This window comes from Cyrtonyx montezumae, unplaced genomic scaffold (assembly GCF_038088225.1).
Source record: "Cyrtonyx montezumae isolate F1298 unplaced genomic scaffold, pur_monq_1.0 scaffold_3, whole genome shotgun sequence".
In the NCBI taxonomy this organism is placed as follows: domain Eukaryota; kingdom Metazoa; phylum Chordata; class Aves; order Galliformes; family Odontophoridae; genus Cyrtonyx; species Cyrtonyx montezumae.
Window position 1 is genome coordinate 147,304,432 of NW_027072034.1, and position 13,146 is coordinate 147,317,577.

The 13,146-nt window shown below is 48.1% G+C and overlaps 2 protein-coding genes across 2 annotated transcripts in view; both read left to right on the top strand.

Annotated features, from left to right (window-relative positions):
- Positions 1–2,948, top strand: part of LAMB4 (laminin subunit beta 4) — a 53,301-nt gene extending 50,353 nt beyond the window's left edge. Inside the window, 4 exon segments of the mRNA XM_065743599.1 lie at positions 34–172; positions 397–573; positions 1,278–1,431; positions 2,625–2,948. Of these exon segments, the coding sequence (XP_065599671.1) occupies positions 34–172; positions 397–573; positions 1,278–1,431; positions 2,625–2,764 (610 nt within the window). The 3' untranslated portion in view covers positions 2,765–2,948.
- Positions 2,949–6,251: 3,303 nt separating this feature from the next.
- The window catches only part of LAMB1 (laminin subunit beta 1), a 40,648-nt gene continuing 33,753 nt past the window's right edge, over positions 6,252–13,146 (top strand). Inside the window, exons 1-6 of the mRNA XM_065743598.1 lie at positions 6,252–6,297; positions 6,413–6,582; positions 7,834–7,969; positions 9,772–9,845; positions 11,960–12,148; positions 12,239–12,302. Coding sequence (XP_065599670.1) covers positions 6,261–6,297; positions 6,413–6,582; positions 7,834–7,969; positions 9,772–9,845; positions 11,960–12,148; positions 12,239–12,302 — 670 coding nt within the window. The 5' untranslated portion in view covers positions 6,252–6,260. The remainder of the gene's footprint in view (positions 6,298–6,412; positions 6,583–7,833; positions 7,970–9,771; positions 9,846–11,959; positions 12,149–12,238; positions 12,303–13,146) is intronic.

Sequence of the window (13,146 nt, forward strand, 5' to 3'; positions counted from 1 at the left end):
ATACTACAAATCCTTTCCATTTTTCCATTTTAGAAAAGCAGCTAAGGCTCTTCCTCCTGTGGATGAAATTAATGACAAACTAAAAAACATTGTGAGCTCCCAAAGACGCTCCAAAAATGCCCTCATAAAGTTAAATGAAGAGATACAAGGAATCAGAGCCCAAATCTCACAGGTATCTTGCTGTAAAGCTTTTAATTTATCACTGAATTTATCTCAGTTTTTCCTTAATGTAACTGTAGAACAAAATCAGAGTATGTATCAAATACAATATCAGTTCCATAATATATGACGGTCTCCTCTTGTCTGTCAGTTGCCATTCATCTCCTTCATTACCAAGCTCTGCAGGTGGGATGGACAAGGCACGAGAAACCACAGCCTCCAACTGTTCTGTTCCAGGCTGGGAACCAAATGAACAAGACGAGTGATGAACTCAGTGACTTTTCAGCAAAGCAGTCCACTGTGAAAGATGAAATTGCAACACTGCAGATGAAAATGCTGATGAACAGGAATCGAGCTACAAATGTGAGAACAGGGGCAGAAGCAGCATACAAGAGAGCTCAGAAAATTGATAACGTAAGCCTTTCTATCTCACATTAAAGGAAAAAAGATTCCTTACATGTTTAGTAGTATTACTGATTCATTCTCCTCAAAATTGCTAAGTTTTCCTTATACCACAGCATGTACAATTTTCTAGGTTAAGTATCATTTCTTTTTTATTTTAACGTTTCTAGCAGCTAACACTTCAGTTTGTCTGAATGACAGAAAACATACACATTTCTCTGGCTACTCCGTGATATTTTTCCTTGCACTGTGTATAAGACTCAAAGTCACCATGGGCACCAGCAAACACAACAGAGCAAATCACAAAACCAGATATTAAAATATGTGAGTGATGGAAGCAGACCGACTATTCATCTCGTGCTGTTCTCCATCAGAAAAAAAAAAAACCAAAAAAAACCCGTGGGAGTTATGTGGAGGTTGGGGTTGGCTGGGTGCTTTTCAATAGTTCCAGTTTCTTGAGAACACACTGAGGCAGCTGGAAATTGCTAAAATGCTGTGTGAAGAGAACCAGACACCCACAGCTCCAAAGGCAGAGCACAGCTGAGCATCTAGGTTATAAGAAATCCAATAGAAATCTAAACTGCAGCCTCCTAGGCACCCTAAATCAGCACGAAATGGAAGTAGGCAGAAAATATTCCAGCCAAATTTAAATACCTTTTGGTATGCCAGGTTAATTATGAGATGTTCCTAAACCAAGTAATGGGGGTTTGTTACAGGAATTTGCTGACATTAAGCAGAAGTACACCATTCTTCAAGACAAGCTGAAAGCAAAAGGACCTCCAAAAGTAACCCTGGAGAAAGTGAAGCAGCTGAAGGAAGAAGCAGAAAAACTGGCCAAAGAGACTGAAAAAAAAATTAAAAGAATAACAGGTGATGTTCTCATTTACATAGCAAGCAGAGGATATTGTGGAAATTAAACTGGAAGCCCTTCCCACTGATATTAGCAGACCAGGTTCACCCAAGTATTTTAAACCTGGGTTTAAAATAGTTTAACTAGTGAAAATCACTGCTTGAAACTTTGCTAACAGTTTTCCAGTAGTTGAATTGGTTTGGCTAGTGTTTTTTTCTGACATATGTTGTCTGCAATAAGCAGAGGTCAAGAAGTATCCATAGAGAGACCTGCGATGATAGGCAGTGTAAAGTCAGGACATGGGCAAAATCTGTGCAGCCTATCTCAGGGTCTCAGAGATGGGCTTTAAAAATGTAGCTGTAGATGTAGCCAGGAGCTTTGATTTGGGCATTTGGGCCTTTCGCCTCTCCTCTGCACTCTGCCTTTTCTTACACTACCTGGATGACAGCTTGTGTTACTGAGAGCTGCAAGTTTTTCCATCAAAAGAGGAGGTAGACACACATGCAGGAAGGCTGCAGGGCAAACTTCCAGTACAGCTCACAGAATTGCACACCGAGGAGCTAATTCTGCTTGTAGTGAAGCTCTGGGCACCCCTACTGGGAATCCTTGGGCATAGGATATTGTTCAGCATCCAAAACTACCAGGAAACATCAGCAGAACTGAAGCAGAAGTTGCATCCCAGGAGCAAATCCTTCAGACAGGAGCAAAATAAACAGACCTTTGAAAAGAAGTATTGAGAGAATTTCAGTCTCTCCAAATGCCCATGCATTTGGAACAGGCAGTGAATAGTGTGTTACCGACTCACTGCCATTATTTTGTCATTGGTTTAGCTTCACAGGTAGTAGGAAAACACTTCTGTAAAGGAAGAAGACCTAAGCCCATTACATCCAAATTTTCTAAGCTTTACACACATCAGTAGCTGCGTTAACCCACTGAATGTTTCCATTTACATCAACTGCTTTAAGAGCTCCATGTCCTGCCCCATCGTAGCTGACAGACAAAAGCACATGCTAAGAAATGAACTGTTTTAAAGTTTTCATGTTTTTCTTGCTGTCCAGAAGCCAGGCTTTTCCCTCCAGTTGCATATATAACATTCCCCATTTGAAATGGGCTTATTGCCTCCATAACTGCTGGGAAAAGGAACACTGTTAATCCCTGGATTTTGCTTAGACAACAAATATGTGCATTGGTGCATGTGACTTTACTCTTACAGATTTGGAGAAGCTGCTTCAGGACCTGAATGAAACCAAGCAAGGCAAGGCAGAGCAACTCAGACAACTAGAGGAACAAGTGATAGCCATTAAAAATGAAATCACAGAGCAGGAAAGCAAGTACTCAACGTGCAAAAGCTAAGGGCTGGGGAGGTAAAGTGCAACTGAGGCCTCTGTGTTTACCACCTCACAAGCACAGGGTGGCTGTCCTCTGCACAGAAGTCTGAAGGTGTGTACAGTTTTGGTGTGGGGAATAATGTAACTTTCTCTTGGTTTTTTAGTCTGAGTTTATATGGAATATAAACAACTTTTAATAAACATTTAGTAGAACACCCATTAAGTAATCAGTCCCATTAAGTAATACAGTCCTGAAGGGAACTCAGAAATACACAGCTGCCCACAGACTGTGACTTCTCATTGCAAGGGGCTGGAAATCATAGAATCATTAAGGTCAGAAAAGACCACTGAGATCACGTAGTCCAGTTGTCAACCCATTCCCACTGTACCCACTAACCCATGTCCCACAGTGCCACATTTCCATGTTTCTTGAATGCCTCCAGGGATGGTGACTCCACCACTTCCCTGGGCACCCTGTTCCCATGTATTACTAGGAAAGAGGTGGAACCACCATCCATGGAGATGGCGTTCAAGAAACATTTAGGTGTCATACTAAGGGACATGGTTTAGTGGGGAAATATTGGTGGTAGGTGGATGGTTGGATTGGATGATCTTGGAGGTCTTTTTCAACCTTGGTGACTCTATGATGTTAAGATGCATGGACTCAAACTCTTGAGATTGAAAAAGGAGGATTTGTAACAGATCTCCAGATAGCTGTCTAAGAGATGGCTCCCAGCACCCTCAGTCATGTTGCTGAACCTTCCAAGTGCCTGGGGCTGCCTGCAGATCAGGACAGGGCCTTGCTGACACTGAGCAAGGGAACACCTGACCCTCATGGAGATCCCATGTTCACCAAAACCCCACTGGGCCACCAGGAGAGGTGAGTAACAGGCAGCAAAGCCCCCAGTGCCCGCTGGATGGCAGCGCACAGATGTTTAACGCCAAAATCAGCTCTGAAATAATGGCAGTACCTTTTGTGTGTGTTCATAAGGGGCAGTCCACGTTTTTTATTAACACATTCTACAGCTTGAGAACAGCCCCAGCATTTTGGCCTAAGCCATGGAGCTGAAGGCTGCACACTCTGAAGAAGTTTCTCAGCAATTTCCCTGTACACAGTGCTTCACAGCAGTGAACGAGCCATAGCAGCTCCTTGTAGCCACACAGGAGTCGTCCTAAATTTTAGGTTAGATTTGTTTCATAGATGGGAGTTAAGTAAAGCCTACAGGAAACCTAGAGTTTTAGAAAAGCAAAAGTGAGCAAGGCTGCCATTTCAAAATCCCACCCTTGGAACTGCTGGAGTTGAGCACAGCAACTCTAGCTTTCCTCAGTAATAACACTTGTGGGGAGCACCCACTCACAATGGGCTGCGTGTGTGCAGTGTGAGGAGCTGGGCACTGCCTCCATTAGCACTAAGGTGGCCCGCTGCCAGCAGCACACATACAACAGGCTTCACGTGGAAGCCAGCCCTGCGTCCACCCAAGGAGATGTAACCTCTGCAGTTATCAGAGTTAAAAGCACCTGTACGTGATGGGGTTGCTTGGACAGGAACCACTGGCCAGAGATCTCAGCGATGTTCCTGTGACTCTGACAAGCTGCACAGCAGACAGTGTGCCACATGCACTGCAGCTCCTGCTGTGACAACGGCAGCAAACTGTAACCTTGATTTGACCCAGCAAAGGCACGTGCAGGCTGGTGTGAGCAGAATTTGCATTTTACCTTTTCCTGAATTTTAGAAAAAAAATCACCTGTGAGAAGCAATAAAGCAAGCCTGGAGAGGATATGGATCCACGGGTGGAATCTGTAAAGTGTTTTTGCAAAGTTGGTCTGTTTGCAAATCCTTGATCGGTATCAAACCCACTTGTTTTAGTGTCCCCCCCTCACCTCCAGTTCTCTTTCTGTGGACACAAACAGCATTTAAGCAAAAACAGATATTCAATCAAACAGGACCTTGTCAGCTGTTTGTTTGCTGGGCGTTCAACCACAGCCGCCCTACAACGGGTGGTAAATTGGGTCTCACTGAGGCCAGAGACAACCCTGAGCCAGGCACAGCACAAACAGCTCTGTGCACTCAGCCTGTGTTAGATCCAGGGAGGCCAGCAGTTCTGCAAGAGCATGAAAGAGAAAAAAAGGGACAAAAACACTCAAAGATTAGAAAAATATGTGATAGAAAAGAACCCAGTGGAAATGAAACCCCGCTATTGTACACAGAAAGGACAGCAGAGCATCTTCTGCCCCTTACAGCTGGAGTACGCTGACTGCAGCAGGGTAAAGCATTTTCTAAGTAGGACAAATGCAGTTGTATTGAAAGCAACACAAAGCCAAGCCGAGAGCTGCATGACAGGGCTGTGAAATTCTATTAGTTCCTTGAATGCAAAGACCACATTGCAAAAGGTTTAGAATAACAATACCTCAATACCTGCCCTGCCGGCTAAGAATGGTTTAATTTCCTGGGCATCTTTAATGAAACACAGCCACGAATCCGTCGGTGGAGAGCCCTGGGTTATGTTCCAGACCCGGTGTTTAACCTTTAGGGCAAGCCACTTGGTATCTCTCTGTTTCTGCTTATCCATCTGTAAAACGAGAGCGAGCATATTTACCTACCCGGCAGGGTTTTGTGGGACGCAGCCCGCCGCATGTTTCCATTCAGTGACTGCAAACAGTGAGGGCAAAGTGTTCTTGAGGGACACCGGTACCTGGCAAAGCTTTACACACCGGCTGTGCGTGCACAACACACCGTGTGCGCAGAGCTCAGGACCCACAGGATCCTCCATTTCCAGCCTCACTGCTTTCCCGGAGCAGCAGGAGGACAAACGCCCAGCTCCAGCCTGCGGCCGCACTGCACAGACGGGCAGTAACAAATTGCTCTGCTCTCCTCAAACCGTCCGTCCACCATCCCGGTGCCGCGTGTCTGGAGCTAAGGAGAGGCTTCTCCTCGCGCTTCGCGGCCACCGAGCGCTGCAGGCGGTCAGCACCCCTTACCCGTGCGGGCACAGCGGGCAGCAGGCGGGGCGGTCTCCGAGCCCCGTTCCCACACTGTTTCTCCGATCATAGCGTTTCTGAAGGACGCTGCCCCGTCGGGGACGCTCATCCCCCAAACTACAGCACGCTCCCATCGCGGGCCCCCTCCGCTCCCACTCGGCTGTCAGCTCGCGAGCCTGGGTTACAGACGGCTCTCAGCCCCAACCCCCCCTCGGGGCCGCCCCCCGACGGCCCGCTCCTCTACCTCCCCATCCCCGGCTTGTGCCGCGGCGGCGGGGCCCCTCGTTGGGAGGGGCCGTGCTGGGCCCGCCCCGCCGTCGGGCCGGGAGCTCCGCGCAGCCGGGCCCGGCCCGGCCCCGCGGGGGTGGTGGGGCGGAGGGGGAGGGCCGGGGGCGCCCGGCGGCGCGGAGCCGCTCCCGGGAGCCGCGTGGAGCAGCAGCGCCTGCGTGCAGCGGCGGCTCTGAGGCTGTCGACGGCGCGGAGCTTCCGGAGCGGGGGTCCCGTCCCGTGCAGAGCCGAGCCGTCCCGTCCCGCCGCTCGCCATGAGCCGCCTCCCCCTCTACCTCTGCTGCTGCCTCGGTAGCTCCCGCCCGGCCCCGCTCCTTCTCCTATTAGCGCTCCCGCTGCCGTCGGGGCGCGGGGAGCTGCCGTGGGCCCGGCCTGACGGCGCTGTCCTTTCTCCTCTCTCCCGCAGCGCTCCGGGTCGCGGCGGCTCAGGAGCCCGAGTACAGCTACGGCTGCGCCGAGGGCAGCTGTTACCCCGCCACCGGCGACCTCCTCATCGGCCGCGCCGGCCGCCTCTCCGCCTCCTCGACGTGCGGCCTCCGCCAGCCCGAGCCCTACTGCATCGTCAGCCACCTCCAGGTGAGCGGCGCCGTCGGGGCCCGAGGCGGTCCCGTGCCGTCAGGCGAGTGGGTGAGACCGAGTGGGCCGCGGTGATTTCAGTCAGCGCTTCTCCTTTATTTCAGCCTTGCACGGGGGGAGCCGTCTAGACAGCTTCCTGACTGCGAAGGGTCTGTAGTGCGCGGCCGCTGTGCCCGTAACGTCTGTATGCGCTGCGAACGGGGCTGTCGGGTCCCTCTGTGGGAAACACGAAAACTGCTTAAGCTTAAAAGCTCAGCGTTCAGACGAGATGGAGGATAGGGATGGAATTTCGGCAGTCGGCAGCTCGGTTATACGGAAAGTAAGGGGATAGCCCCGGGGCACGGCTCCTGGAGAGACAATGGGGGCGGATTCTGCCGCTCTGAAGGAGCACCGCTCCCTTCTGTGCCCGCAGTTTCCCAGCCTGCCCCCGCCGGGTCTCGCTGCGCTGCTGGGTGACGCCGGGCTCAGTGTTGGGGTCAGGGCGTCAGCACCCCGCTACAGCCAAGTAGCGAAGGCGCTTTGTTGGTTTGCGGGAGCATCCCCTCGGTGCCGTGGGGCTGAGCAAGACCAGTCCTTATGGGATGCGGCTTTGCAGCCGCTCAGGAGCAGGGTTGAGGTCGGTGAGTTGGAGAGCTGGCTTGGCACGGACCAGGTGCCCTGGTGTGGTGAAGAAGTGCAAGTCCGGCTTCCTAAATGATACATGCCATACTCGTACCCAGTGGGGTTTTTATGGGCACGTCTTGCAGGCTGTGCAAGATTGGTTTGTGGGCACAGTCTGGAGTGAAGTGTCGATATGAGCTTGAGAAGTTGGATTCAGAGTGGAGATACTGGTTGCTGAATGCCACCAGGCTCAGAACTCACATCCCCAAGTGAGCTCTTAAAATCCAGGATGAGTTCACGCACGTGGCTTTTTGTGCTCATGTTCAGGGAATTCTGGAGATGCTGCCTCTGTCTGGGAGCTCTTCTGCCTGCTGGCAGGGATTTCCTGGGCCGGCAGCTTTGATAGAAAGCATACCACCCATGAAAGTACAGTTTATGGAATTCCTGGCATATTTTCCATTTGGCGTTTTGCATCCATTTATAAAGGTAAATACACTTATCAATTAATTGAGAAACAAAGCACCACACCTTCGATGCCTCCCACAGGCAAAATGCATGGAATGTAACACGAATGAAAAATACTCTTATCTGCAGGAAGCAACTATTGCCCCGTGGATAAAATCAGTAATGCTGGTTATCTTGTTGTTCCAGGAGGACAAGAAATGTTTCATATGCGATTCTGAGGACCCCTTCCATGACACTCTCAATCCCGACAGCCATCGCATTGAGAACGTGGTCACCACGTTCGCTCCGAACCGCCTGAAGCTGTGGTGGCAGTCGGAAAACGGTACGCGGGGTGGTGTGCCCGGGAGCTGCGTCTCAGGCGCTCTCCCTCCCTTTGTCTGCCGTACCTCCGTGTGTGCTGTTAGCTCAGGGCTGCTAATTACTGCTGAGGGAAGGATCACGCTGTTAGCCGAGGACTGAGTAAAACGCCTCTTTTGTGTGTCTCCGTAACAAAACCCCGTGAGCCCTCCAGGAGTGCTGGAAAGAGCTCTCCCTCCGCTTGTGAGAATCCTTTCCTAAAAAGAGAAGTTTCCCAGAGCGGCTGCAGGCCCGCCTCGTGTCTGGGCAGGAGTGCAGATCCTGGGCAGCGCTGCCAAGGAAGGGCTCACCGCGGGGCTTCCCCGCTCTGCCGGGCCTGCCGCCTGCTGTCCTGCTGCCACGAGCCCGGCTTCACACTCTCACGTGCCAAACGGTGCACTAATGCCAGAAATGAGCCAGCAAGCTCAAAAGCTCAACAAGTTGCATGTTAGTTTAGTGGCTTTTATTTTTTGCCTTTCCTCTTCCCTTCTGGCTTTTATGGTTTTGCTTTTGGCATGTTTTCCTATAGAAAGCGAGGCATCTAGATTTTCATCCTGCCCTAAAGCCGGATGGACAGGATGGGATTTCTGCAAATGCGTTGGCAGGAGCTTTCTGACTCTGTTAAAATAATATTGTCATACTTGTAACATCTCTGTTGCTTGGTAGAGAAAAATTTTCCCTAAATCCTTTTAACCATATTTTAACCATATAGATCAGACTACCAAGCCACTTGTCCCTACCGGTTCTCTTCTAGCATTCCAAATAATTCATGTTTTTTGCAGCAGGCTTGGCAGCATCCTCACAGAAAAGTTCTTAGCTCATAAGGTCATGAAAATGTCCTTCAACTACGAAAAACAAATGATTCTTTCTGTCCAATTCATGTTTTCCTCCATTAAGGCATGCAACAGAATGGACCACTGCTGTACACTGCACGTCAAGTCAGAACTGGTTGAAAACTTAAGCATTTTGTTGGTTTATTCTTTTAATGCCTTACCCTTCCTCCACTCTGTAAATCTCACTTGATTATTATTTTTTTAATATTTCTGACTACAGCACAGTTAGTACGCAGCTGTTTAGAGAGCTCTTTTCACATGACAAAATAATATTTGCAACTTTTTCTTTCTGTACAGAGTCCTTGACCATAGGTAGTCACACTTCACCATTTGGAAAATGTTCAGGTTGTTGTGGTTTCCAAACTCTTGTGACTGCAAAGCAGTGCTGGGGTGGTTGGTCTGGGAGTATTTCAAAAAAGAGACTGTAAAGAAACAGTTCCTGTGTTCAGGAGGACAGGAGAGTCCAGAGCAAGCAAAAAAAAGTGGGAAGTGCTCCCCACAGGGTGAGATACGGGGTGTCAGGGCTGAGAGGCTTGTTGCCTTGTGGCTGCCGTGTGTGCAGACAGCCTGGGGCTGGGTTTGGTGTCTTCACTCACAAGAGCCTTGGATCACTGAGCTATGGGTTGGCTGGGTTCTGTAGACACCACTGTGCTGCATCTGGTGGTGTGTTGGCCACGTTATGGTCTGAAATAAAGGTAGTGCAGGCTTATGCTTTGGGTACAGCATGTTTCTGCAGGTGGTGCACAATAATCTCACAATGTAATACAGTCTTCAGCAGGTCCTCAGTATCTCCTTGTAACTCACTAATGCACTATATCCCTTTCAGATATTAGAGCCAGGCAGTGAAGAAGAGAATCCCAGTGTCACCAGAGCATAGAGCCTTGGTGAAATATTGATGTAGGGGCTGGCAAATGTCCTTGCTTGTCTGCACAGCTCCTTTTCTCTGCCCTTGCAGGTCTGGAAAATGTGACAATCCAGCTGAACCTGGAGGCTGAGTTTCATTTCACTCATCTCATCATGACCTTCAAGGTAAGGATGCTGCAGCCTTACTTGCAGTGTGAGATCTGCTCAAAGCCCCATGCATCTCCTAAACACAGGAACGTGAGAGTCCTTCACACTCTTTTGGTGTCTGGGATGTGGCCTCTGTATGAGCTGGTTAGCCTGATTTTTTTAGATCTGTCAACCATTAACTTCTGAAGTCGCTCAGCTGTGACTTATGGCTTGTGTTGTGCTTAAACATCAAGTCTGTGAGGCTGCAGGAGTCATACGAAATTCAGGTCATTTGTTTCTGTGGTGTTGTACATGTAGAAGATCATTAGCTAAATCGTATAGTAGCGAGGATTTATCTTTAAAAAAAAAATTGGCTGTGTTATCAGCCTTCATTTGGCAAATGGTAAGGTCTTCAGGAAGAGGGAACATCTGTACACAGAGTGTCTTTGTTTCTCGCCAGACAGATGTCTTGGAATGGTAGATTATGTCCTGTACATCCTAAATCACAGGCAAGTGCTAGCAGCAGCCTTCAGCTGAGTTCAGGGACTGCAGTTCCTGCAGGGCTAAATCCCTGCTCTCTACATGTTGACAGTTCTCTTAAGTTACACAGAATTGTAGGGGTTGGAAGGAAATCATCTAGTTTGACCTCCCTGCTCTACCAGGTTCTCTACAGTAGGTTGTGCAGAAAAGTGCCAAAATGGGTTTTGAATATCTGCAAGGAAGGAGAATCCACAACCTCTCAAGGCAGCTTGTTCTACCCTCAAAGTAAAGAGATTTTTCCTCATGTACAGATGGAACTTCTGTGTTCCAGTTTATGCCTGTTGCCTTGTGTCCTGTCTCTGGGCACCACCAAAGACAGCCTGGCTCCATCTGCTTAATTCCATTCCTGTAGACATTTTTAAGTGTTGAGCAGAGCCCCTCTTCTCTAGGCTGAACAGCCCCAGGTCTCTCAGCCTTTCCTGGTAAGGGAGATGCTCCCAGCCCTCAGTCATCTCTCTGACCCTCTGCTGGACACTGTCTAGGAGTTCCCTGTCTTTCTGGCACGGGGGAGCCCAGAACTGGGAACAACACTCCAGCTGTGGCCTCACCAGGGCAGAGCAGAGAAGGGGAGGAGCACCTCCCTTGACCTGCTGGCCACGCTCTTTTTAATGCACTCCAGGAAACCATTGGCCTTCTTGGCTGCAAGGCCACACTGATGGTTCTTAGACAACCAGCTGTCCACCCAGGCCCTTCCCTGCAGGGATCATCTTCCCAGAAGAGACAGTTTTTCTTGTGAAACCAGCTTGTGTTTCTGACAAGTGGTGGAAAGTGGTCCCCTCTGGTCACCACTGCATGTTCCCAGCAGTAAGGGTTCCCTGAGGATCCCCAGCCTGCTACTGATGCTGCTGGGCTCACTGGGTGCGTGGTCAGGAGGAAGACCAGGGAGAAGAAGAGTTTTAGTGATGGCTTGCTGGCTTTGTGTGGAAGGCCCCTTACCTCTGGGTGGCTTCATTTTCTGTTGGGTGAGATACCAGTTTGTAAGGAGTGTGATGTTTTCAGCCAGGAAGTGGGGAGAATTGTTTCCAACAGTGACTGAAATGTTTTTGTGTTTGGGTCCTTGATGGTCTTCTCTGAATCCATGCTGTTAATGAATGACTTGTGGCTTTTTTTTTATGCAAGTCAGGTTTTAATATCTGCATTCTGAAACACAGTTGATTGAAACTTTATCATCACAGGATGGGTCTTAATGCAGGTTCCAGCACCCCATGGGCTGGCGTTTCTTCAGAAGATCAGAGGAGGTATGGCAAGGAAAAAGGCTCTGCTGCTTTTCACAAGCAGTGGAAAAAATCTCTTTGTCTCTAGAGCTCTGCTTTAATCTCTGGTTTTGAGAAAGGATTTGAAATCTGAGAAACTTGTAAGTTTGGGCACTTAACTGCTTGATTGCTGAATGAGGTCTTTTCTAAAGATAGGTGGTCTGTGGTTTGATGTGCCTTACGTTTAAGATCTGCCTCTGAGCAGAGAGTATCAGTGGTAAAGGGCAAAAGGACAAGCACTCTACAGAGAGAGGAGAGATGAAAATCCAGTTGTGCTGATTGCTCACGGTGAAAAGTGCTCAATGTAAATGCGAGTAATAGTTAACAAAATATGACCTCCTTTGGTTTTCTCATTACTAGACGTTCCGCCCTGCTGCAATGTTGATAGAAAGATCATCTGATTTCGGAAAAACGTGGCAAGTATATCGGTATTTTGCGTATGACTGTGAGAGCTCATTTCCTGGGATTTCAACTGGACCCATGAAGAAGGTGGATGATATCATCTGTGATTCCCGGTACTCTGACATTGAACCTTCAACTGAAGGAGAGGTCAGGGTTTTTTTTAATACGCTTGTTGTGTAGACTTCTTCCATATGGATTCAGATTCCCTGAGCCTTCTGTTGTGCTGTTTTTCCCCAGGTCATATATCGTGTTTTAGATCCTGCTTTCAGAATTGAAGACCCATACAGTCCAAGGATTCAAAGTATGTATGCAGTTATCTTTTAGGCTCATTTGGAAGCGTTTCTGCACTTAATTATTTACTATTTTAAAAAACAGCAATCCACAATTAATGTCAAGCATTAACCCTGATAATAACTTTGAAGTCATATGCATACTTTCCTGGTACAACTTCTTTTTCTGACTCAGTGATCTACTGGGAAATAGCAATTGGTGTCATCAGCTCACATGGTCAGTCTTACCACATTGTTGTAGTTGGTTCTTTCCTTGTTGGTTGAGGAAAAGAGTTTTGTTTGAGGAACCCTCTCTGCAAAATACATGCAGTTACTGAGAGAAGCCTTGGAATGTTATCCTGTGAGTGTACAGTTTTCAGAAAGCAAAGAATCAGAACTACGAATGTACTTAGATCATTTTGAGATAAAATCAAGGTAGTTGTGTTTTACACATTAGAATTTAGAAGATCCAAATCATGACTTTTGTGTGACCAGCCTTAGTAACACTGCACAGCTGGTCAACACAGGTGTGGTCATAAACCAGAAATGCCCATTGCAGGCATGGAGAGTCATTGCAAGCAGGGAAAGCAGAGAGATGTACAGACCTATTGCTGTAGTGTGGTAAGTTTAACCTCATTTGGCATTTGACCTGAGTAGGGAATTGTAATGTTTGGCCTTAAATTTGACTTCTAATTTCATTTTCCCTCTTAGTTTCAGTTCACATCCTTCTGTGTAAAGTAAACTGTAGTAGAAGAAAACAAATGAAGTAGAAGAGTGTTTGCTATTTGCTGTATTGGTTGAAAGTTTTTACCCAGAATTTTAAAGAATAGAGAAAGGCTGCTTTCATTCGTTTATTAAATTTGCTGGGAAAGTTGG